We start from the raw sequence: 22,709 nt of genomic DNA on the forward strand, positions 1-22,709 counted from the left end.
GTGTGTATCACAGCCTCATGTATATTTTCTGTGCCACAGACCTCCATTGTTGTTAAAAACAAATCAATGAGCCGCACTGCTGCACTGGGTGACACGTTCCTTCATTACCTAAGGCTGCAACTAACGATTACTTTCATTATTGATTCATCTGCTGATTTAATCATTTTGTCAATAAAATGTCAGAAAACTGTAAAAAAAAAAATCCATCACAATTTCCCAGAGCCAACTTGACAATTTCAAAACCCAAAGATATTCGGTTTACAATCATATGACAAAGAAAAACAGAAAGTCCTCACTTTTCAGAAGTGAAATCACAGAATATTTGGTCTTGTTGCTTGACTAAAACGATGAATCGATTATCAAAATAGTTGCCGATTAATTTTCTGTTGATCGAGTAACGAAATCATCAACTAATTGTTTCAGCTCTACCATGAACACACACAGTAGTTTTTTTTAACTCAATAAAAGTATAAATATTTACATCTTACATATTATATCTTACAGCCAGACAACAAACAGAATATTCAAGCTCCTACAAGTTGCAAAGACTGCTAGGTCTGGTATAAGTAATAGTTTTTCTAACAGCTTTCAGTGTGTCTGATGAATGCCCACTAGTCTATATGGACGACGTTTCATTTACGGGATAGTTCTGGTGCCGCCGAAGGTTCTGCCGGATGTCCCTCACCTTCTGCTTTCTTTGTGTTGGCATTCTAAACTCCGGTCGATTCGGGAAACATCCTCCGAGTTAGAACGGACAATCACACTATATTTATCTTTTCTTTGGGTGAAATTCTCATCACACACTCGCCTCCCTACACGCACACATTCCACCAAAATAAGTTCCTTCCCGAGGCTATTTTGCAGCGGCACCGTGGCTCCGTCCGGCGCTTAGCACCGCCCAAGACGATTGTGATTGGTTTAAAGAAATGACAATAAACCAGAGCACGTTTTTCTCCCATCCCGGAATGCTGTGTGGACTAGACAGACCCTCCTCCGCAGCGCTGTGGAGGAAGGTCTGGCAATATGAGACTAAGTGCCCACCAACAGTAAGCAGTTAGTGGCTAGCTAATCTTGGGATTCATTCAAAACTTTAATTTGTATAAAAAAATAATAAATATTTTCAAATTTGACTGAAAGAGACAATTTTATTGTAATATTGTTAATCGCAATTATTTCTGAGACAATCAATTGTACAGCAAAATTAGGAATTGTTACAGCTCCATCTACGACTCATCGTGCTAGCAATAAGACAAAACCTTGCAGCTCTTCAGCCACAAAAACTAAGTGTTGGAATAGACATAACTCTGAATGACAGAAATGTTTTCTATGACCGACTCAAGAAACGCAGCAATGTGCCAGCAAAGTCGGGAAAGAATAAGTAAACATGCATGTTAACTATGAATGCAGAAGTCATTCCAACGATTAGGAAAAAAAACAGCTTCGCAAATGTTTGTCAAGGATGGAACTGTACTCAACATATTTGTTAAGCCTCAAGGATACAAACAATACTATTTGGTGAGTAACACCAGAATATACACACAAACGCCACAAAAAAGGAAAATAGCCATTTATTGTGTTCACATACAGCCTGCAGCCTAACGGTCCAACTGAGTAAGGTCAAACATGGTTATTGTTGTCATGGTTACATATTGGCAACAAAACCACAATTGTTCAGCTCATCTACAGTAAGTATGTTGTTCCGTGTGGCGTGGCTGACAGTGGAAACAATACCAGCTCAAATACCATTGCAGTGATTCATTGACAAAATCAAATGATACCACCATCTGGTCCGCTGCTGCCTCCGTGAAAGACAAGAGCAGATTGCAGCGTAGAGCTGGGCAATAAATCGATATTATATCGATATCGTGATATGAGACTAGATATCGTCTTAGATTTTGGATATCGTAATATGGTAAGTGTTGTCTTTTCCTGGTTTTAAAGGCTGCATTACAGTAAAGTGGTGTACTTTTCTGAACTTACCAGACTGTTATAACTGTTCTATTAGTTACCTTTACCCACTTAGTCATTATACCCACATTACTGATGATTATTTATTATCCGCTCTGCTGAGAAGATGATTGGCAGCAATCTGCCGCCTCTCCAGGACCTGTACACCTGCAGGACGCTGAAGCAAGCAGGAAAGATTGTAGCCGATCCCTCTCACCCCGGACACAAACTGTTTGAACCCCTCCCCTCTGGCAGGAGCATACGCTCCATCAGGACCAAAACCTCACACCATAAAAATTGTTTTCCCCCTCAGTAGTAAGCCTCACCAAAAATGCTCTGGAGCAATCTTGCACTCAACCCATCAGCCGTTTTTTTTCTGTATTTATTGTTTATTTTATATTCATGTTTGTTTATGTATGCACCTTTCACCAAGGCAAATTCCACACAAGTGTACTTATTGTGGCAATTAAACCTATTCTGATTCTGACAAGAATGTTTCCCTATGTTGACAATACTGCGGACACATGGTGGTCACCAAACAGCATGGAGCTGGTGATTTTCTTAAGCTATCTGATGCGTTACTGTATGTAAAACATATACTTATCTCGGCTGTAAGTAAATACATTTTACAAGGACCTACATTGTTAATTTGGAAGGTTTGGTAGCTGCTGGTATAATAACATAAAACAATAAAACCAAGTCGTGGGAAAACGCCACTATGAGCCATAATGACACGTCTGTAATCCAGCTTTAGCCACAGAAATCCGGTGGGAAAATGTTCCATGTGCAGAAAGTCTTGTGACTCACTTTGATGTGCTATTAGGTATGGGCCATTTAGGCCATTCTCCAACATGAGCAGGGACGGAGGGCTGACTCGTGAATGTCCTCATCGTACTGAACTGTTGAAAAGATGTTGATCATCAATGAGGTAAAAAAAACACTGACTGAAAAGGTGACTGACTAATCCAAAACTGTATGCAACTTATTATAAAAACACCATACGTAAAAATACATAATCAAGATGTTTAAATTGGTGGTTAAATGAGCAAGAACATGGCAGGAACAAAAGAACAGGCTGTTTGTCCCACTTCTGAGTAAATGGGTCATGTTTTTGTAAAGGCCTCAGAGAGAAAGCACTCACTGGACAGGATCCAAGTATTCCCAGCTAAGCAAGACTCTCGCCAGGGCTGCCAGTCCATCTTTATAGAGGCTCCTCAAGATACAAATGTGTTTCCAGGTCAGTGACCATCACATCGCACTTGTAGGCAAATTCTGGAATTTCAAAACTTGGCCTGCATCTGGGATTGGAAAGAAGACGTCTAGCAAAGATGGTTTTCAGTCTCGGGTTGGAGTTAACTGAAACCACCTGAAACCAATGTCGCTGCTACTTCCTCCTTTGCTGTCTTTAACAGCCTTTCTAGTATAATACCCAGAATGTTTTTGTCTCGTTTCTTTTCCCAGAACATAACTTTTACATGATTTGTAATGAAATGTTTAGATATTGTATTCCTTTAATGAAATGTAGCACAACTGTTAATACCGAATGAAAATCATACTGAATGTAAAAGATAGATAAACGTATACAATTCATTTTTTTCAATCTCATTCACCGAATTGCAAGTGAAGAATCACACAATGTGCCTTTAAATGCTAAAAACTATATCCTCCATCTGCAAAAAAATATCTTAAAGCTGATTTAGCTGCTTGACCTGTTGCGCTAATAAGCCGCATCTATTGTTTCATGTCTCTCCCATAATGTTATGTCATGTTATTAAGATTTATGGACTTAATGCAATCACAATCCACAGAAGTGTGAAGGTAGAGCGAGCGAGAGAGTGAAGGTGATTAGCTTCGGACTGAGTAGCGACTCTAGAGTCATAGTGAGAGAACCAAAGTGTCTCCCCTGTTCTTTCTGACCACGGTGGGAAATCTGGAGCGGGAGAAGTTAACCCTCTCCTTGATTTCATGTTGTTTATGAAGAAGGAGAACCAGGAAATGAGTCGGGGGAAATGCAACGCTACCAAGCCGCGGCCGTGCTACATGCGTCGCCGCAACGTGTGGTTACATTTTTCGAGAGGTGCACGTCAGGCTACGGCGTAGGGTCTGATGTAGGTTTGTGTCTTGTACCTACGTACGTAGCCACGGCGTAGATTTTACGCAGAAGCATTAATCACGCTTAAGGCTGACCCCCAATTTCCACCAACTGCGGAACGGCTGCGGAACAGCTCCAGAACGGCGGCGGAGTCAATAGGTTTCCATTAAAGTCAATATGTGTATTTTCTAGTGCTGTCAAACGATTAAAATATTTAATCGCGATTAATCGCATTAATGTCATAGTTAACTCGCAATTAATCTTAAAAATTTTATCTAATCTAAATGTCCCTTGATTTCTTTTTGTTACATTATTTTTTCTCATTTTAATGCTCTTATCAACATGATACAACAATACTTTTAAAACGGTGCATGAACCAAAAGATATAAAAGAAAATATAAAACGATAAAAAGTTTATCTAAAAAAAAAAAAAAGGAGCACAAAACGGCGAAAACAACCACTGGATGGGAAAAGGGTATTTTACAATAACTTTGAATGCAGCATGAGACTGACGAGGCTGAGTCTGTGTTTTTCAGACAGCGGCAGCTACAGTCTGGTGTTAGAAACCTCTCCAGTGAAATACAGACACACTTTACACCGTTTAGCTGTCAGCATTTTAACCGTGTTTACTCCAGCTGCTAGCTAACTGTAGGTTAACGTTAGCTGCTGCTAAGTGTAGTGTTGACTAGCGTCCCGTGCGGCGATGTTTCAGTTCCCTCTAACGTCCGTTTTCGGAGCATCAGAGAGAAGCGCAGGCATTTAAGTGGCACCTAAATAAGGCACCGAAATCCGCGTTGCTGTTCAGTCCGGTAGATAACGGCCATTAAGGCACCGGTGCCCCAAATAAAAACTCTTTGGATCTACACAATTCACGTGGATGATATTTTCCCATTCAAAACGGTGATTTCCGCCGAAAAGCGACTAGTTTGCAGGTATGTACTACTCTTTGGCCGGCTCGCAAGCCCAAACAAGCGTGCCTATTGTTTTGTTTCCGGTCTAGCTAGATCCTGTGTGGTGTTGTAGTTTTTCTAACGTTAGTAGTTGTTGCAACAGCATGTGAAAAAAACTACTTTGCGTAGGCCAAAAAGAACATTAATCTCGCGATAAAAAAATTGACGGCGTTGAAATGGGTTTGCATTAACGCCGTTAATATCTTATTAATTTCATAATTTAACTGACAGCACTAGTATTTTCACTGACTGCGGAACGGCTGCGTTCTGACTCCATCCCAGCGCCGGCGGTCCGCAGCCCTCCGGAGCAGATACGTAGAGCTTCTATTTTCGCCGGACGCCGGAGCACGGAGCCGACACGCAGCGGAGCCGATCCGCAGCCGTACCGCAGTTGGTGGAAATCCGGCGTAAGGCGCAGCACTCAAGCCGTTTTGAATGTAAAATCAATGTGAGCATCCGAACTAACTACATCACTTTGCTCAGATCTAATGGTATTGTCTTTACGGTTTTTTTAGCGTTATTGATATAACTGCTCTAGCTTTTCCAACGTTTTAGACACAGATATGGTAATCATAATGGCTCACAAGCCATAGGAAAAACACTGAACATCAAACGGAAGGATGTGGTTTTCACGGGAAAGAAAAGCCAGGATCGCCCTGCTCCTGAGGACTGATTAACGGCAGCTCTCATGTGGCTGGAGAGCCGCAGGTCGATAAAGCCACTGCAGGCTGCTCTGTGCAGGGCTCTGCCTGCCACTGTAGTCACTTAGTGTTATTTACAGACATATTCTGCTGACCAGGCTGACTTTGATGGACTGCAAGCTGCAGCTTTACGGACAACGAGGTGTAGTGCATTAGATTAGAAGTGCACTGTCTGTAGTTACATTGATTTTACTGCAACAACAGCTGTAGCAGATTTACTAGTATTATACTGTATATGATTTACCTGATTTTATTTTGTTCCTTTGAGTCTCGATCAAACAATGAAAAAAACTAACTCTTCCGTTTAATTGACAGCGAGACATCAGGCGGCGCACATTTGATACCTAGAAACCAAGTGTTTGAGCTTTTCCATCGCCACCCTCTACAAATACAACTAAAATATGTTGCTGTTTGCACAGTTATCCGCATGGTGGGGAAGAATGTCTGATACAGGCCAGGAAACACAGGCTGCCTAATGGAGACGGAGGCAGAAAAGATGAAGTCATTTTATGTTTCTAGCTTTGAGGGTAAAGGACCGTTCAGCTAATTTGCCACTGTGACATTTTGTTGCAGCAGATCGTTATTACTGAGGGAGTGATTGCACTCACATGGAAAAAGGCTATCATAAAGAAAATAATGATTGGTACTGTTATCTTCCCACATGTGCTGCTATGGCAGAGGAGAAGAAAGGGAATATTTATGAGGTCAGAACATTTAGCTAAACAAAAGCCATTGTGACCGAAAGGGAAAACAAGACTTGTTTCATGGGAATAGTTAAATTCATGAACAATGTTTCAATTCAGGAAGGTCAAACTGAATGGAGTGAACAGATGTGAAACAGGAGCAGGTGGGTGAATGGACTTCTACAATAATAATTAAACCACTGGGGAATTTCTGGGCCCCTCGGTGAAAAGTGGAGAAATTAAGACACACAAATATGGACAATTTCATATTTATGTATTTAAAAATAATCATACTGTGGAGAAACAATGCCATCCAGTAATCCAGTGATGATTCCAGTTTCAAATTGAGCTTTAATTTCATATTTTCGTCGTCGATATAGACTATTCTCATACTAACACGTCTGAAAACGCATATTCCAGACCATTTACGAACACTAGCAATGCACGTACGGGTAAGGCTGATAACGCCGATGGACATGGGAACTGTTGCAAATTGATCCAATAACATCTTGCCTCCTGCGCATGTAGGCAGTAGTAGTATTATTTAATGCAGAATTTACAGCTGCCAGCATCGACTACAAGGTCAGAAACGGCAGTAAGTATTTATCCATGTTGAATTAACCACCGGTAGTCAAGGCCCGATGTCGTTTGTAAAGAAAGAAAAGGGTCACGTGACGAATCGGGGAAGAACACGTTCGGGACTGATAAGAGCCAATCAAGTAACGAATGGGGATCGTTTCCAATGGTCTCCGTTTCTGACCGTCCAGACCACAACACAACCCCCGGCATTTCCAAACGTCTCCATTTTAGGGGCTCAAACCAAGAGTAAGTGTGGGACGTGAGTAAGCAGTAAAAGATATGCTTTTTAAAACGAAAAACGTATTAATGTGAATGTAGCCTGAGTGGAGTCAATAATTATTGGGGTTTCTTTGCTCTGACTTTGCCATGTTTGCCAAATGAAATGTCAGAAAAACTGAAACCACCAATTTGATCATGTAGAGTTATTATATTATTGTTTCCATAATTAGTCTATGCTTCCTTATTACTGTTTCATAAGAAAATGCTGGTGATATAATTATATGACATATTGTCTCTCTATGTGACTAAAACACTAACTAAACACTACAACCAACAACCTGTAGCTCATTTTCCAATCCAAAAACAAACAGGTTCCTGTTTCCCACCCTACCTGGACTCCCTCCATCTATAAGCCCCACCTTGATGAACTCAACCCACACAGGCGAGCTCAACTCCTACAGCCGGCTAGCAGAGGATTAACCAAGGTTGCCCAAGCATTATCTAAACACGGGAAGCTTCTGTCGCAGGGGTTTAAAGGCTGTGAAACCTCAGTAGGCCGTGTTATGCAACCTGCTGCCCATTTTGAGCTGACTGAGAGAATGCAGCGAGGCTGCGAATGCCAATGGTCCAGGAGAAAAAAAACAGGGTGGCGTGATAAGATAGGAAAAAAATAATTTAAGGCCCTGACATCCTGATGAGGTGCCCTTGTGAAGCTGACTTCTGACCTCCATGTCAAGGAGGATGAGCAAAAAATAAAATATCATCAGCTGGATCAGTCAAGTGTGCAAGTTTTATTTTTTTGGTGTACTTTAGGTCAACCTTGTTGAGCTATTGATTTCTTACATTCTTCCTTTCTGAGACCTACGGTTATGTCTGTTTTTGATCCTCATCCTCAGCTCAACACCCCTATATAGAAATAGAAAGCATACTATCCACTCATCTCAGAAGTAGTGGAGGCATTTGAATGTGTGGTAACAACAAAGTACCAAATTTGGGATCTTTATTCAATGAAACCGGAATTTCTGCCTTGTTTCTGAGGCAACCCTGCAGCCATTTCAAACAGCTGTCATGTCATCACTTAATAGTTTTTGCATTGTATTTGATGCTGCTCTCGCTCAACTTGCATCACACTGCACCTCACGTCATCTGAAAAGCACGACTGACTGGATAATAAACTTTCTTATGTCTGAATCGATCAGAACAACGAACCTTAGAAGCAACCTGCGTTGATTTGCTTTATTGATCATGTATATTTCTTCAATCCTTTAAGAGGCGTATCAACATGGACAAGTCATAAAAGATCCTGGCCATTTTATGCTGCAAAACCAAAAACACATCCAACCAAACCAGCCTCTCTCCACCCTTTCCGCCTCAACTCGACTGCATGTGGCATGCCAGTTGCTGAACTGCAGTTTGCTAAACCAAGCGAGGTGGTGTTTGGGAGGCACAAAGACTCCATTGTCCTGCTGCTGGGCAAGTCGAGACTTTTTAAGCAAAACCAAGTTATGGTGGTTGTAATGTTCAGGAGACAAGCGAGATGAGGCGTGATCTGCTGGGAAATAATGCTGGGAAAGATCCACGTTCCTCAGCTCCATGTAGGTGAGGAATACAGCAACATGGAGTTGTATGTACAGTATGTCCTGCACAGTTTTGGAGGTATTAACTGTTAAGTCCATAAGTGCACCCATATTCCTGTTTCAAATATTTTTATTGAAAGTATTTGTGCATAAGTTTTGACATTTATATGCAACATGTAACTTCTTTGCTTTTTACAAGCAAAGCAGTGCAGATTTGCAGAGCAAAGAAGAAAAGGAAAAAAAGAAGAAAAAAATGATAAATATAACTACCTTCTAACTACCCGTTCCCATCCAGCACTATTTGGGATTTTTGGGTTTGTGTTCAGTTTGTATGTTGATCGAGATACAAAATAAAAGGGGAACATATGTTTAAAAATTGGTCCAGTTTATCATTCAGGATAAACCTAATTCGTTCTAGGTGCAGTGTGTCACTGTGTAACTCTGAAATCCACAATTTCACTGGAGGAACTTCAGCTTTTTTCCAAAATTTAAGTATGAGTGTTTTTTTTTGCCACTACACTATTATTCCATAAGAGACAAAGTGGTTGTTGAGAGGCAGTCAGTTTATCCAAAGCTGACAACAACAGGCTCTAAAATAATAAGTAAATACATAAATAAATACAATGTCATTTTGCACTAGAATTAGAGTTTGTTTTGCACTAGAATAAATGTAATTATTGCACAAGATCCAGTAGGTTTGCCCTCGCATATTGCACGTGAGGGGCCATTAACCGCTTAACGAGGTAACTAAGAATAAGATGGTTCAGATCAGTTAAACGGATAATAACAATATTTAAAATTAAAAGGTTATTTAAAAAATATATATATATGCATGGTAAAAGAAAGATAGGCTATACATCTATTTCTTAACTGCTAGGCAGACACACAGCTAACAACCTCGTAGGTGGATGATGTGGAGAAAGGCTGGGGTGCTCCGCGGACTGCTGCAGACTTGTGTTGGTCAAAGCGGTTCCAGGAAAGTGGCTGCACGTGTCCACGATAATGCACCCAACAGCTGGACTGCGCAACGGGTACAAGTCTGCAGCTGTCCACTGACATGGAAGATGGAAAGCTGAGACTCCTGGACGGGTGACCTGGGACTCAGTTGCCAGCTTGTCGGTTAACGATCGGTTAACGAGGGTTGGCCGATAAAAGGTCAGATAAAAAGAAATCAAAATTAGCATCCCTAGAGTTGATGGTGCATATGGCCCAGGGACAGAAACTGTTCTTCAGTCTGGTGGTCCGTGCTTTGAGGGACCTGTAGCGCCTGCCAGAGGGCAAACAGTCAAACAGGTGGCATCCAGAAGGGTCCTTCAGAATGTTGTTGGCTCTGCTGAGGCAGGGAGAGCTGGAGATGTCTAATAGAGAGGGAAGCCAATGATTTTCTGTGCGGTGTTGATGACCCCCTGAAGAGCTCTGCTATTTGATTCTGAGCAGCCACTGTACCACACTGAGATGCAGTACGCCAGTACACTCTCAATGGGGGAGCGGTAGAAGGCCACCCACAGCTTTTCTCACAGCCTATACTTTCAGGAAGTGTAGTTTGCTGCTGTGCCTTCTTAACAACCTGAGATGAGTCTGAGCACAGTATTGTCATCTGTGAATTTGGTGATGGTGTTGGTGGGGTGGGTTGGAGTGCTGTCATCAGTATAGTTTAAGTTTAACAATTTTGTAAGGAAGATCTTTATCCAGGCACAGGTGGGAAGGGGCAGGTCTAAGTCAGACAGTTTGCTAACTAGTATGTCTGGAATGACTGCATTGAATGCTGAGATATAGTCTATAAAGATCATCTTCATATAGCTCGCCGAGTGTTTTAAGAGACTCAGCGTGTCTGTTGTTCAAATTGTCAGATTGTAGAAATAGTCGATGTAGCATCAGTGACATCACCCATTGGTTTGTGGACTGCCGTTTTGATGCCGGGAGTTGGCATTTCGGCTAGAAGTGACCACATTTGGGCGCCTAAAAATATGCAAAAAATTACAGCGGGCTCGGGTTCGCGGGCCCCGGTTCGACTCCGACCTGCGGTCCTTTGCTGCATGTCATTCCCCCCTCTCTCTCCCCTTTCATGTCTTCAGCTGTCCTGTCAATAAAGGCCTAAAAATGGCCAAAAAATATTTTTTTTTGAAAAAAAAAGAAGTGACCATATTTGGACAAAAGAGCAGAGCTGGGGAGGATGACGCATCTAAGCCAGTGTCATGTATGGTTTCAATGGTGCTGCACTTAGCTAAATGTGAAATGAGAGAAAGTCACAGATTTTTAACCCTTCTGACGTGAGTCATCCAGCAGAGTTTTGCCGAATAGTAAAAGCGAACCTCAGGGTACTGGCGCAGTTTATCTGCATGTACGGCAGTACACAGAGTTGGTTGAAAACTTTCCCTTAAGTTACCAGCTAAGGCTAGCACTATCTAGCTTGGTTGGCAGAACGCTGAACAAAGTTTTTACAAAATTTTAGGCAACCAAAATGTTCCAGTTATTTTGGAGTAAAAACACACAGTGAGAGGGTCAAAGTTTAACACAAAAACATGGACAACACCCAAAAACAAGTTTACAGCTATTTTAATGTACACAGCGCCATGGTTAGCATTGCTATGCCTCTGTCCTGATTGACAGGTCGGTGTGTAGCTATGCCCCTAAAGCATCTCCTGCTTTATTGTCTATTTTAAAATAAATGGGACCATCATTTACTTAATGAACATTATGCTGTATTGAAGAAGACTTGAAACTAGCGATTAAGGCATGTGTTCACTGAGTTAATAATGAAAAGTAGGGTCACTTTGCCATAGACTTCTATAGAAACAGACTTCTTTTCGGAGCCAGTGGAGTTGCCCCCTGCGGGAAATGAAATAGAATGCAGGTTTAACACTTATTTTATGATTGTTTCACAGTGATTATGTCATAAGCACAAATAAATAACCATCAAACACTCAACCGATGATCTTGTGGAGACAGAGGCTCCTTTAGTTTCATTCTCCTTCTCTGCATTTCATTCATACCTGTGCAGCAGTAAACAAGGAAGTAGGCCACTCTAGTATTGACTTATGACCATTTTAGGACGAGGGGAGTACATTTCTCTTTGTTTGATATCATCAAAAGCAAAGACAGGTTTCACTACTTTACACCTGAGTTATGTGCATATCTTTTAGCCTGTGCACTGCAAACTGTGTATAGTTTACTGCCGATCATTTCCAAGACATAGCCTACCATAGTGTTTTGGGGTAATTTTGAAACTAGTTTAATGCTTTAAGCTCTTTCCCCAACACCCACCACATCCACACACACTTATGCCGACCTTATACCAGACGACTTTTCAAGCGATTCCACTGTCGCAGACTAAGCTGAATCTCATTTCTCTGTCTTACCCCTTCCCCTTACCCTTTCCCCTTAGTTTTGCGCGTTCACGTGAGAGCAAGGGCTATCCCAATTCTCGTTTTGATCGAGAGGTAGGGCTAAGGGGAAGGGGTAGATACCCCTTAAAACCAAGCAAAGTCGTGAGTTTACTTGAAACCGAGGGGTACCCAGAATACACTGCGCAACCGGCAACAATGGCGGCCAGATCAACCAGTATGTAAGTAAGTATTTTCGGCTTAAATAATTGATTTAAAAATTACGACAGTCTTGTTTTGTGCTCTACACAGTCCTGTACATATATATTTGCAAACAAGTTCTTAATTGAAACGTTTTTAAAAAATCGCTAGTTTGCTACGCTAACGTTACATTGCTTATTTGCAGTATATGTGTATAACAGGGTATAACAGTCCCGCATTTCTCTGCCTTGAATGGACTCCATGCATGTCTACAGTTTTAACTAAACTCCATTAGCAGCGAATTTCGTTTGATATCAGTGCATAACACTACTTGCTTTGGAGACATCAAGACGTGCTTTACATTTACCGTCCTGTATCACACAGGGACGCCGGAGGAAACTGAAGGGCTGAAAACGAGCAGAAGTTTCTTACATCAAAATATGCTGCAAAGCAACTATGGGAGTGAGTCATGCATTCATGTTGTAGCCATTTATTATTGTATTGGTACTGTATTATTGTAATCATTTGTAATTCCTTCCTGTTCATGCACCTGTACATTGTTGTTGGTTATGATACAGGACACTAATGAAAGAAATGGGGTATGGAGGGAAAGGTTACTGGCCAACAGGCATCAGACTGGGGTCTGGTATTTCAGAATAGCTGTAGTTTTTTTGTTTGTTTGTGGTCTTGTGTGTCTTTTTTTTTTGTTTTATACATTTGAGTGCCTTTTTTATATGTGTGTGACATGTAAGTTATGGTTCTAATAGTTGATAATGGTTCTGTAATAGAATATATTTTTATATAATGTTTTTGCCTGTTATGTTTACTTTATTGGGCAATAAAGACTGAACATCAATGACATTCAAAACAGTGATAACTGAAACAGATATACAACACACCATGCAGTGTGTAGAAGTCTACCATAGCGTTTTGGGGTAATTTTGAAACTAGTTTAATCCTTTAAGCTCTTTCCCCAACACCCACCACATCCACACACACTTATGCCGACCTTATACCAAACAACTTTTCAAGCAATTCCACTGTCGCAGACTAATTTCCAATATCGGAATGTAATCATGAGTCTTGCTAGAGTTGGGGCGCTGCCGTCGTCTCAATCGTTTGGTGTAAGGTGGTCATAAAACTCAGTCCGAGTCAGTCTTTTCCCGTCTTGACGTTACAACAAAATCTTGGTAGTGAAGTTAAATCATGTGAACATTGTCAACAACAAACGGTTGCGCTCCCTCCAGCACCAAACAGGAAGCACTAAACGGCTAGAGCCAGTGTTGTTTATGGTTGCTATAAGCTAAACGCTAAAGAAGGAAAGTTGTGGATTTTCAAACATTCTGAAGCGAGTCATCCAACGGGAGTTTTACCGGTGGATAAACGTGGACCTCCGGGTACTGGAGAAGTTCATCTGCATGTACGGGAGAACAGAACATCTGCACACTTTCCCTTAAATTACCAGTTAACACTAGCAGTAGCTAGCTAGCTTGGTTAAATCTTTCAAAACAAATCTAGGTGTAGTCTTGCAATGTGTGACCCTGCAAGATCCCCAGTCTTTATATATTATGACAGTCTTAAACGTAAGATGTGAGATGATTGTCTTTGGATGTGAGATGGTGTCAGACTTTAGTCTTTTCAAAGTCTGTTCAAAGTCTTCTAGTGTATGGTAGGCATAATGTTAAAGGATGACTTGAGTTAAACTGTGTCGTATGGAGGACCGTTCCAGGCAGAGGCATTCTAGGCAAGTGCCTAGGGCCCATTTGCCAGTAGGGGGCCCAGTAAGAAAGGGGGAAAGTCAAAATATATATTTTTTTAATTTTTAAAATAATTTTAAAATGTAAATTTCCAGGATGCCTGGTTTGCCCAACTGGTAGAGCATGCGCCCCATGTACAGAGGCTTGGTCCTCGCCGCAGCGGCCGCTGGTTCAATTCCGACCTGCGACCCTTTGTTGCATGTCATTCCCCTTTCTCTCTCTCCCCTTTCAAGTCTAAGCTGTCCTGTCAAATAAAGTCTGACACTGTGATACTGGTATCGGTATCGGAACATCTCTAATTATACTTCCTGTTTACATGCCCCTAAACTCCCAAATTAAAAAAGTAGACAGCAGCGTTGGGGGCCCAGTGTCAGACCTTGAACCTCTCCCCTGATACATTTTCTCACCTATTTCACAGTTATTTAAAGGGGGAACGGTGCACAAGCATAGAATGACAAGACGTTAAGTTGCCCGGTGGAGTTTTTTGTAAACTAACAAAGTTCTGTTTACATTTACTGTTACTTTTGTTTGTATCCTTGAGGCCTGCATACAATGGCAATGCTCTTTATGTATTTTAACTTGTGCTGCTGCAGCCTTAACGTGCAGCATTGACTTATTCCGTAGTGAAAGTGTTACGTATGTGTGACCTAGTAAGACTTCTGTTGTGACTTTTATATAAACGTGACTCAGGTACTTAACATTACACATGAGATCAACATGTAAACTGATATCACATTTACATAACAAGGTAAAGTTATGATAGATTTGAACTGACAGCTGGCATCAGAATGCATAAATAAGTTATTTCAATTCTAAACTCAAAGCGCATTCAGGAACAAAGTTTTCCAATATGTAGCGTTTATTTATGTGTTCATTCTAAAAGCCGAATCACATTACAATCAATATATTTATAGTAGAACATTTAGAGGCGAACTTAAATGTAAAGGTATAGCTGTCTCTGTTTATTCACCAGCTTAATGCTTCATTTAAATACAGCACAAAGCATCTTGAGCTACACATCCACCATGGGCAGACAGTTTCCTTAATACAGTACTGGCAAATAAACAAATACAAACTAAAGAAATGGCGGATCCTACTCGGTGTTAAATGTCAAATTTCTGAAGCCTCTCTTTTTCACATGTATTGGTCATGTCCCAGCCTTAGCAAGTTCTGGATGGAGATCTTCCAAACATTATCTCAGGTGTTAAACATCAAATTGGAACCAAAGCCTCTAATTGCTCTTTTTGGGGTCACTGAAGAGGAGGTTAGATTAAAGGTGCAATATGTAATATATGTACTGTATTAAATCCAAAAATGACCACAATATGTCATCAGATATTAAGGAAACATGCTAAGCTGAAATACTATGTTTTCTGACAACAATGGTAATGCCAGTATTTTCTCCTTTGAAATTTCCGTTCCGTGACGGAATGTCTGTTTGTGTTTTGGCAGTTGCGTGACCAGAGACGTACCAAACCCCGGGTAAATATTGGAGATGTATATGAAAGATGGAGACAGCTTAGAGCCCAAAAGGACGCGGGGTTGGCTAATTTCCTCCTGAACAGTTAGCTAAGCATTAGCTTCAGGCTCATTTATCATGGCTACAAGGGACGGGCATCTTATGTCATTTCAACATTTGTGTACTCACATTGAATTATATAGAGTACTGGAGTTAGTTACTCGCAAAAACAATTGAGACACGGTGAAGTGATCCTGACTGGTGCTGGCTAACGCCGCCATGCTAACCCTGCTAACGTTACCGGAGGACGAGGCAAGTGGGCCACGGCAGTTTACAACGTGTAGCCTGTTCAGCGGCCGTAGCCGACAAACGGTGAGTAATTTTAAGCCAAGAAAGGGTGGCTGTAAATCAGGAAGAGGACCGTGAGTTTGCACTGTTTTTAGCGGCTGTTGCTGCCGTAATTTTAAGCAGAGATATGGTGGTTGTCAGTCGGGCAGAGCTCCGCGTGAGCACGGGCTTTTATGACTGTCAATATAGCCAGCATCTAACGTTAGCTACTCCGCTGTGCTGTGAAGTAACGTCTGGCTATGTGAGACAAGCGTCTAGCAACATTGTTGTGGATGCTGCGGTCTCAGCCTGGTAACCTCCGTGAACTTCGAGTCTGGGGAGGAGAGACGACTCTCTCCAGTATTTTGAATTTGGACTGCAGTAACTATTTTAAAAGCTAGCTGTCAGTATTACATACGGGACTGACTTTAACTGCAGATAAACAACGCAATATATCTTTTGCCTCTCTTCTGGCCCGGCGAGCAATTCTGCTAAGGTGGAGGGAAAACTGCCTCGCCCACGTATACACAACGGCTGACAGATATTGTGTCCTGCCTAAAGCTCGAAAAAAATCAAGTTCTCGCTTCAACCATCAAATGCATGGTTTCGGGAAGCATGGGGACCTTTAAACTCATTCCAGGCTTTATAAATGCTTGTTTATCAAGCACAGATTAATGGAATTACAGTCTACCCATTCGCTTATCGTGGATTACTATTGGGACAGGCTAATACTGACATGTGCTCACTGGCAGTGATTTAGGAGGGATTATTTATTAATTAATATTATTATTTTTGGTATTTTGAGCTTTCTTTTATTGTTGTTGTTTTGATATATGTAGCATACGTTGTTTTTATGTATTCCTTTCATATAACCTGTCTATAACAACAACTTTGCACTTTGTTGTACTGAAAACTAAATAAAAAGGATTTTAATTTAAAAAAAGAAATGCCAGATGCAGTATTCCCATTAAAAGATAACAGTGCCACACAAGTGAGAGTGACATTCTCTCTAAATGTAATGCTCTCCTCATAGTCAGTTTACAAATCAAACTAGCAAATGTTTTCTTCAGTGGAAAGACTTTAAATAGTAATTGTGTGAATTCTCAGTGGAGATCTTGTGTTGTAGTCACAATACAAACCGTATATTGAGCCGTAAAGGAACAGTTCACACATTCTGTGGTTTTGCACATATTGAGATGAGAAGATTGACAACACTCTCCATGTCTGTATACTGAGTATGGAGCTTGTATCAGGGCGCTGTTAGCCTAGCTTAGCAAAAAGACCGGACGCATTGGGAAACAGCTAGCCTGGCTTTGTCTAAAGTTGTAAAAATACAGTCTACAAACAACTGTAAAATGGTTTTATTTTAAATATTCCAACCTGTGCACAAACAGAAAATGAGTGGCTGGAAATTGACAAACAACAACAACAAAACCATAAATTATGCTTTTTTTTACATGTCTGCCTGTGTATTCATTAGTATAGATTAAACACATGAGACACAGTGTGTTGATTAGTGAGCTTAAGGTACATTTATTCACATGGGACAGGACCGCGACAGCTGTTTCCAGTCTTTAGGCTAAGCTACGCTAACCACTACTTGACTCCAGCTCTGGACTCATTGCACAGATATATATATATATCTCCATCTCTGAAAGAAAGTGAAGTAGAATATTTAAAGTGTTGAACTTTTCCTTTCAAATTAAACCACACTAATAACAAAAGTTGCAACTTACAGCGATTTCCCTACAGGCAGACATCGATATTCCAGTGCCTTCTATTTGTTTCAGTGCATACTCCTTCTCATCTTTCCTGTAGAGATGAAGAGAGAAAATGGGAGCAACATTACTAGACGGCACAGATTTTCTTTTCAACATCAATCTTGAGTGCTCTGTTGTTGCCCGGATCACTGCTGTGCATGAATTTAACCCTCAATGCACAGAGCGATGCTCAGGATTCAAAGTACACCGCGGCCTCGCCGCAGCTTTTTGGCTACGTCTTTGTTTTTGCTTTCTGCCATTTGCAGATTAGTCATTTGCCCTTGTGCATGAACACCAGTGTGTGAGTGGAATGTGAGACGGCAGGGTGGAGCACAGTCGGCAGACAAATATTGATTATCTGACATTAGCAGTGTTTCCAGCGTATGAAATACAACCTGAGCACAGAGCAGTGGAGAAACGAGGGCTAAAAGGGAAACTATTTCTTTTTAAAACAGTGCAAAGAGGCATGATTAAAATGTAAACACAATCTGTGGACGGCATCCAGTAACAAGTTCATTCAAACAGGTCCTGTGGTGCTAATCAAACCCACTTCAGCCTAATTTGCACTGGAGATGGTCATGAAATAACCGCCGCTCTCAGGCACACATCTCTCATACTAATTGAGTTGAACAGATGCTCAAAAGAGCTCATAATATTTCATATTTGGGCTGTAAAAGGTTACTCCGCTATGCAAGAGCCGAGGAAAACCAGCAGATTGCAACAGGTCTGAGCCTGCATGCTCTCTTCAACTATCAAAAAAATATCCATAATCATTTCCTAAAGCCCAAGGGGACATGCTGAGATTGCTTTTTTTTTTTTTTGGTCTAAATCCAAAAGATGTTTTGTTTTAGATAATATAAAACAAAAAAGGCAGCATATCCTCACATTTGAGAGGCTGGAGCCAAAGAACGTTGACAAATTGCTGAAACAGTTCATTTTTTTGTCCATCAACTACTCAGATTATCAACTAATTGTTCTACTCACTCGTCTTTTACTCAAAAGAACATGACAAAGGGGGTTCCGTTTTCATGTCACTGTGAATCGGATTAATCTCTCGCTCAGAATCAGGTTTCATGTGGCACTGTAAACTTTATTAACATTTTGCCGTCTCGCTTGTGGAAGATAAAGTGATCGCCGACGCCAACTAACAAGGTTAGGAGGCCAATCAGAGGACTCTCTCTCTCGGCGACTCCCTCTGACGCCGATTCGACATGCTGGAACAGCTGCTAAGAGATCCAACAGCGAGGGACACACCACGAGGTCCACGGCCACATGGTCGGCCACACACAGCCAAACAACACCCGACCTGGGTAACTGTCCTACAGGCCCGCTGCCTACCTCTTTGGCTGATTACTGTGTGCCAGCAATGCCTCTGAAATGACATCACTGCAGTTTGTGCGCAGTCACATCATCGTCTCTCTCAAAATTTGGAACACTGTGGTCTGTGGATGCACTGGTGACTGGCTCTTCTTGGTGTGTATACTATGCAATGCCAGCACCATAACCCTATGCTTAACAAACCACCAGAGACAAGCAGCACTGCAAATGTCTGAACAAAGTTTACTCTGGACCTAGTCTTGCTTTGCCAGACCTTCCTCCACAGCCCTGCGGGGGAGGGTCTGGCTAGTCCACATCACATTCCGGGATGGGAGAAAAACATGCTCTGGTTTATTGGCATTTCTTTAAAGGTACAATATGTAACTTTTCTGCATTAAAATGTCTAAAAACGACCATACCTATGTTATATATTTTTATGAGTTGGGTATTTACACTATCCCAAATGTTTCCACCAAATGTCAAACTCAGAGAAATCTGTTATTGTATTTTCAGACACGTCACGTTTCATTTAGTCGCCCGTCAGTGGCGTCATATAACCTTTCACCATCTAGTTACTCGTAACTTCCGTCAAAACACGGCAACCAGATGCTACGTTCGAGAGTAATTGTAAATCATACAATGTCACAGAAAAAAATACTTGTAACACTGCTTTTTTTGCCAAACGGCATCATTTTGTGATTAATTAAATGCCACTTTGCACAACAGTAATACAGCAGAAACCTTATTTATTGATACATATCAATATTAATCTATCTTAATGTTACTACAATGTATGTGCTGGTTGTCAAGTAGCTAACATTAATGCTAGCTAATGCTTGGTGAATAACATTATAGGGTTACAACACTGTCATCATGCTCATAAAGTTATTATTAGTATGGTTGTTTTGACCATGGATAAAAGCAGCACTGCACTAACCCACGAATAAGTTCACTAGTAACGTTAACGTTAGCTGTATAGATAGACGATTATTCTAATGCTAATTTACACTGATAATACATCTTGTTGAGGGCATACTTCTCCTTGTGCTGCCAGCTGGGACAAACTGACTACAGTTGCATATCCCTTAAGCCTTAGGTGTGAAGCCAGCAAACATTAAAAAACATGCATGTGTGATAATTCATTTTAGCTTCATGCACTGGGGACAGAAAGAGGTTTGCTGCCTTTCAATTTTCACTCAAATATACCTACAGGTTAAGTTCAGAAGGAATATGTGACGCCCTACATCCCCAGGGCCTCGCCACCAGCCTCCAAGAATACAATCCAAGCTCAAAGAAAAGTGAGTGAAGTCCGCACAACAGCTAAATGCTCTGAAAAATTACACACAACATTTTGGCCGTCTTTCTCGGATACAATCCAGGCTAACAGCAGCAACTATCCATGTTCCACTCATAATGTATCTTTCCAAGTACAGAAACAACCACAATATTACATTTTACAAACTGTAGCATTGTATCACAGCATTAAGTTGAAGCAATTTAGTTTATCAAGGCCATTGCTTTCAAAACTAATTTAAAAAAAAATGCTCGTCTCTGCAAGTGAAGTTATATTCCTGGAGTATATCTTGTTTTCCTTTCATATGTTAAATGAATGCAATGCTTACAATGCTTACAGATGACATACTGCCGATCACAGTATGCCCTATGTTTTAGGGATCGACTGAGACTGGTATTTCAAGGCCGATACCGATACCGATTATTAGTAGTTAACATAACTGATATTTGGAACCGATATGCATTTACAGTGAAAATGAAAATCTTCAAGTCAAAATAAAAATTTTGGAATGTTACAAACTCCAACACAAAACTTCGTTTAAATGCTTTAAGTTTTAAGTTCCTCAATTATTTAATAAATGAGGAACTTTAAACATAATCCCCAGAACTAAATATATATGTTTTAAAGTATAAACGGAAGAAAATAAAGCAAGTCCTCTATCCCCCTGTAAGGGCACTGCTTGCATTCCATTTGCTTTTCCAATCTGTCAGGTCAGAGTGATTAACCTAGGGCTGGGCCATATGGAGAAAATCAAATATCACGATATTTTTTGACCAAATACCTCGATATCGATACCGCAACGATATTGTAGTGTTGACTACTTGTGCTTTCACAAAATATTTACACAATGAGATTTTTGATAAATAATCATCAGTAATGTGGGTATAATGACTAAGTGGGTAAAGGCAAATAATAGAACAGCTACAACAGTCTGGTAAGTTCAGAAAAGTACATCACTTTACTGTAATGCAGCCTTTAAAACCAGGAAAAGACAACACGTATGCCATATTACGATATCCAAAATATAAGACAATATCTAGTCTCATATCACATCAATATATGGCCCAGCTCTAGATTAACCTAACTTTTATAGGCTATTGTCAACTGAAAATTTGCCAAATGTGCTGCATGTTTAAGCATATTTGTCCATCTTCTGTTGCTGGTATGTATTTACATGCTTGTAGTAACAGCGTAAAGACGTAAAATAGTGAACAGACTACATGTAACTGCGAGTGTTGACAAAGTTTGGCAGCGTAGTGTTAAAATGAGTGAGTAGCTTAGCGCTGAAATGTCCCTATCGCGTTGAATGACCATACCAGTTCGTTTAAACACATTATAAGGACAAGCTGGCTTCGTTGGCACCGTAAAAGACGACACTTGTCAAACAAGTAGCACCGCTGCTTACTGTGTTGTTGTGTTGTTTTGAGGGGGGTGGGGAAGGGGAGGAGGGGGAGGAGGAAAGGGAAGGGGGGGGGACCGTTGGTGAGTGAGTGAGTGAGTGAGTGAGTGAGTGAGTGCGTTACATGAAAACAAAAACACAGAGACACGGGTTATCGTTTCGGGGAGGTTTCAAATCTAACGCCCCGATAAACACACAACCAAGGTGTCAATAGAAAATGCACCGTGCAGTCAGCTCTATGTCAGAATAAACAATAACGTTCACGGTTATCTTACCCGTCTTTGCGTTTAGCTTTATAAACGTGCCCGTAGGTGCCTCGACCCACTTTGCAACCTTCATATTCGAACAGATCTTCTACTCTCTCTCTCTCGGCCGCCAGCTTTGTTTTGAAGTCGTAATCCATTTCAACCCATAAATACGTCTTAATTTACAATAAAATAAAAATTTAATTATTACATGCATTAATTAAATATTCTGGTCGTTTTATTCCCCCACCATTTCCTTGTTTGGGATTTTGGTCTGCTCCGCTTAATGTTCACTGGCTCGTTGACGTTTCTAATTGGCGCGCAGGGCTCGCTGGGAATAGTAGTTCTTTTGAGCAGGCGCCGCGGTTCGCCGCCTTGAAAGCGGAGAAGTAGGAAACTACAACCCGCGTTTCTCGCTGTGGTTTGGTGCTCTTTGCGTACTCATGAACGCTGGTTTGGATGTCATGGTGTACAAACAGTGCTGTTGTTCCTTCAAAGTATATAGGCTAGGCTACTTTATAGTCTTCAGATATATATTAAGAAATATTTTTATAATCCCTGAACTGTTAATGGCGTTAATTTCAAAGCATATATACCACTTATTATCAAGGTAATACAACAAATACATTGCATCTTTACAGAAAATAAATTATTCCTCTGAAAATACTGTTGTGTTTAATTTATTTAAGGTGTATGCTAAATTGACAGCCAAATTGCCAACGCCCTATTGGCACCTTCATTTTTCAATGCAATTTCCAAAGCAGGATCTAACACATATGTTTTTTTATTTGGTTGCTAAATGGAGTTACTTATATAAACGTGTGCATTTACAATGATAATGCTGATAAAAAGCAAATGATCGTTATATGTTTTCTTCAA

The 22,709-nt window shown here is 40.8% G+C and overlaps 1 protein-coding gene across 9 annotated transcripts in view; it reads right to left on the reverse strand.

Annotated features, from left to right (window-relative positions):
* Positions 1 to 22,119, reverse strand: part of cdk19 (cyclin dependent kinase 19) — a 68,082-nt gene extending 45,963 nt beyond the window's left edge. For 6 of the 9 annotated variants that reach the window (XR_013503410.1, XR_013503409.1, XM_078274410.1 and 3 more), the window contains exons 1-2: positions 21,861 to 22,119; positions 17,552 to 17,627 (exon numbers count right to left, since the gene is read on the reverse strand). Coding sequence is in view for 6 of the 9 variants with exons in the window: in XM_078274410.1 (XP_078130536.1) it covers positions 17,552 to 17,627; positions 21,861 to 21,988 (204 nt within the window). In the remaining 3 variants the exon portion in view is untranslated. Of the gene's footprint in view, positions 1 to 17,551; positions 17,628 to 18,559; positions 18,877 to 21,502; positions 21,593 to 21,860 lie in introns of those variants that run through there. The other 3 variants (XM_078274413.1, XM_078274412.1, XM_078274414.1) reach the window with 3 other exon arrangements.
* Positions 22,120 to 22,709: the final 590 nt, after the last annotated feature.

This window comes from Sander vitreus, chromosome 18 (assembly GCF_031162955.1).
Source record: "Sander vitreus isolate 19-12246 chromosome 18, sanVit1, whole genome shotgun sequence".
Lineage (NCBI taxonomy): Eukaryota > Metazoa > Chordata > Actinopteri > Perciformes > Percidae > Sander > Sander vitreus.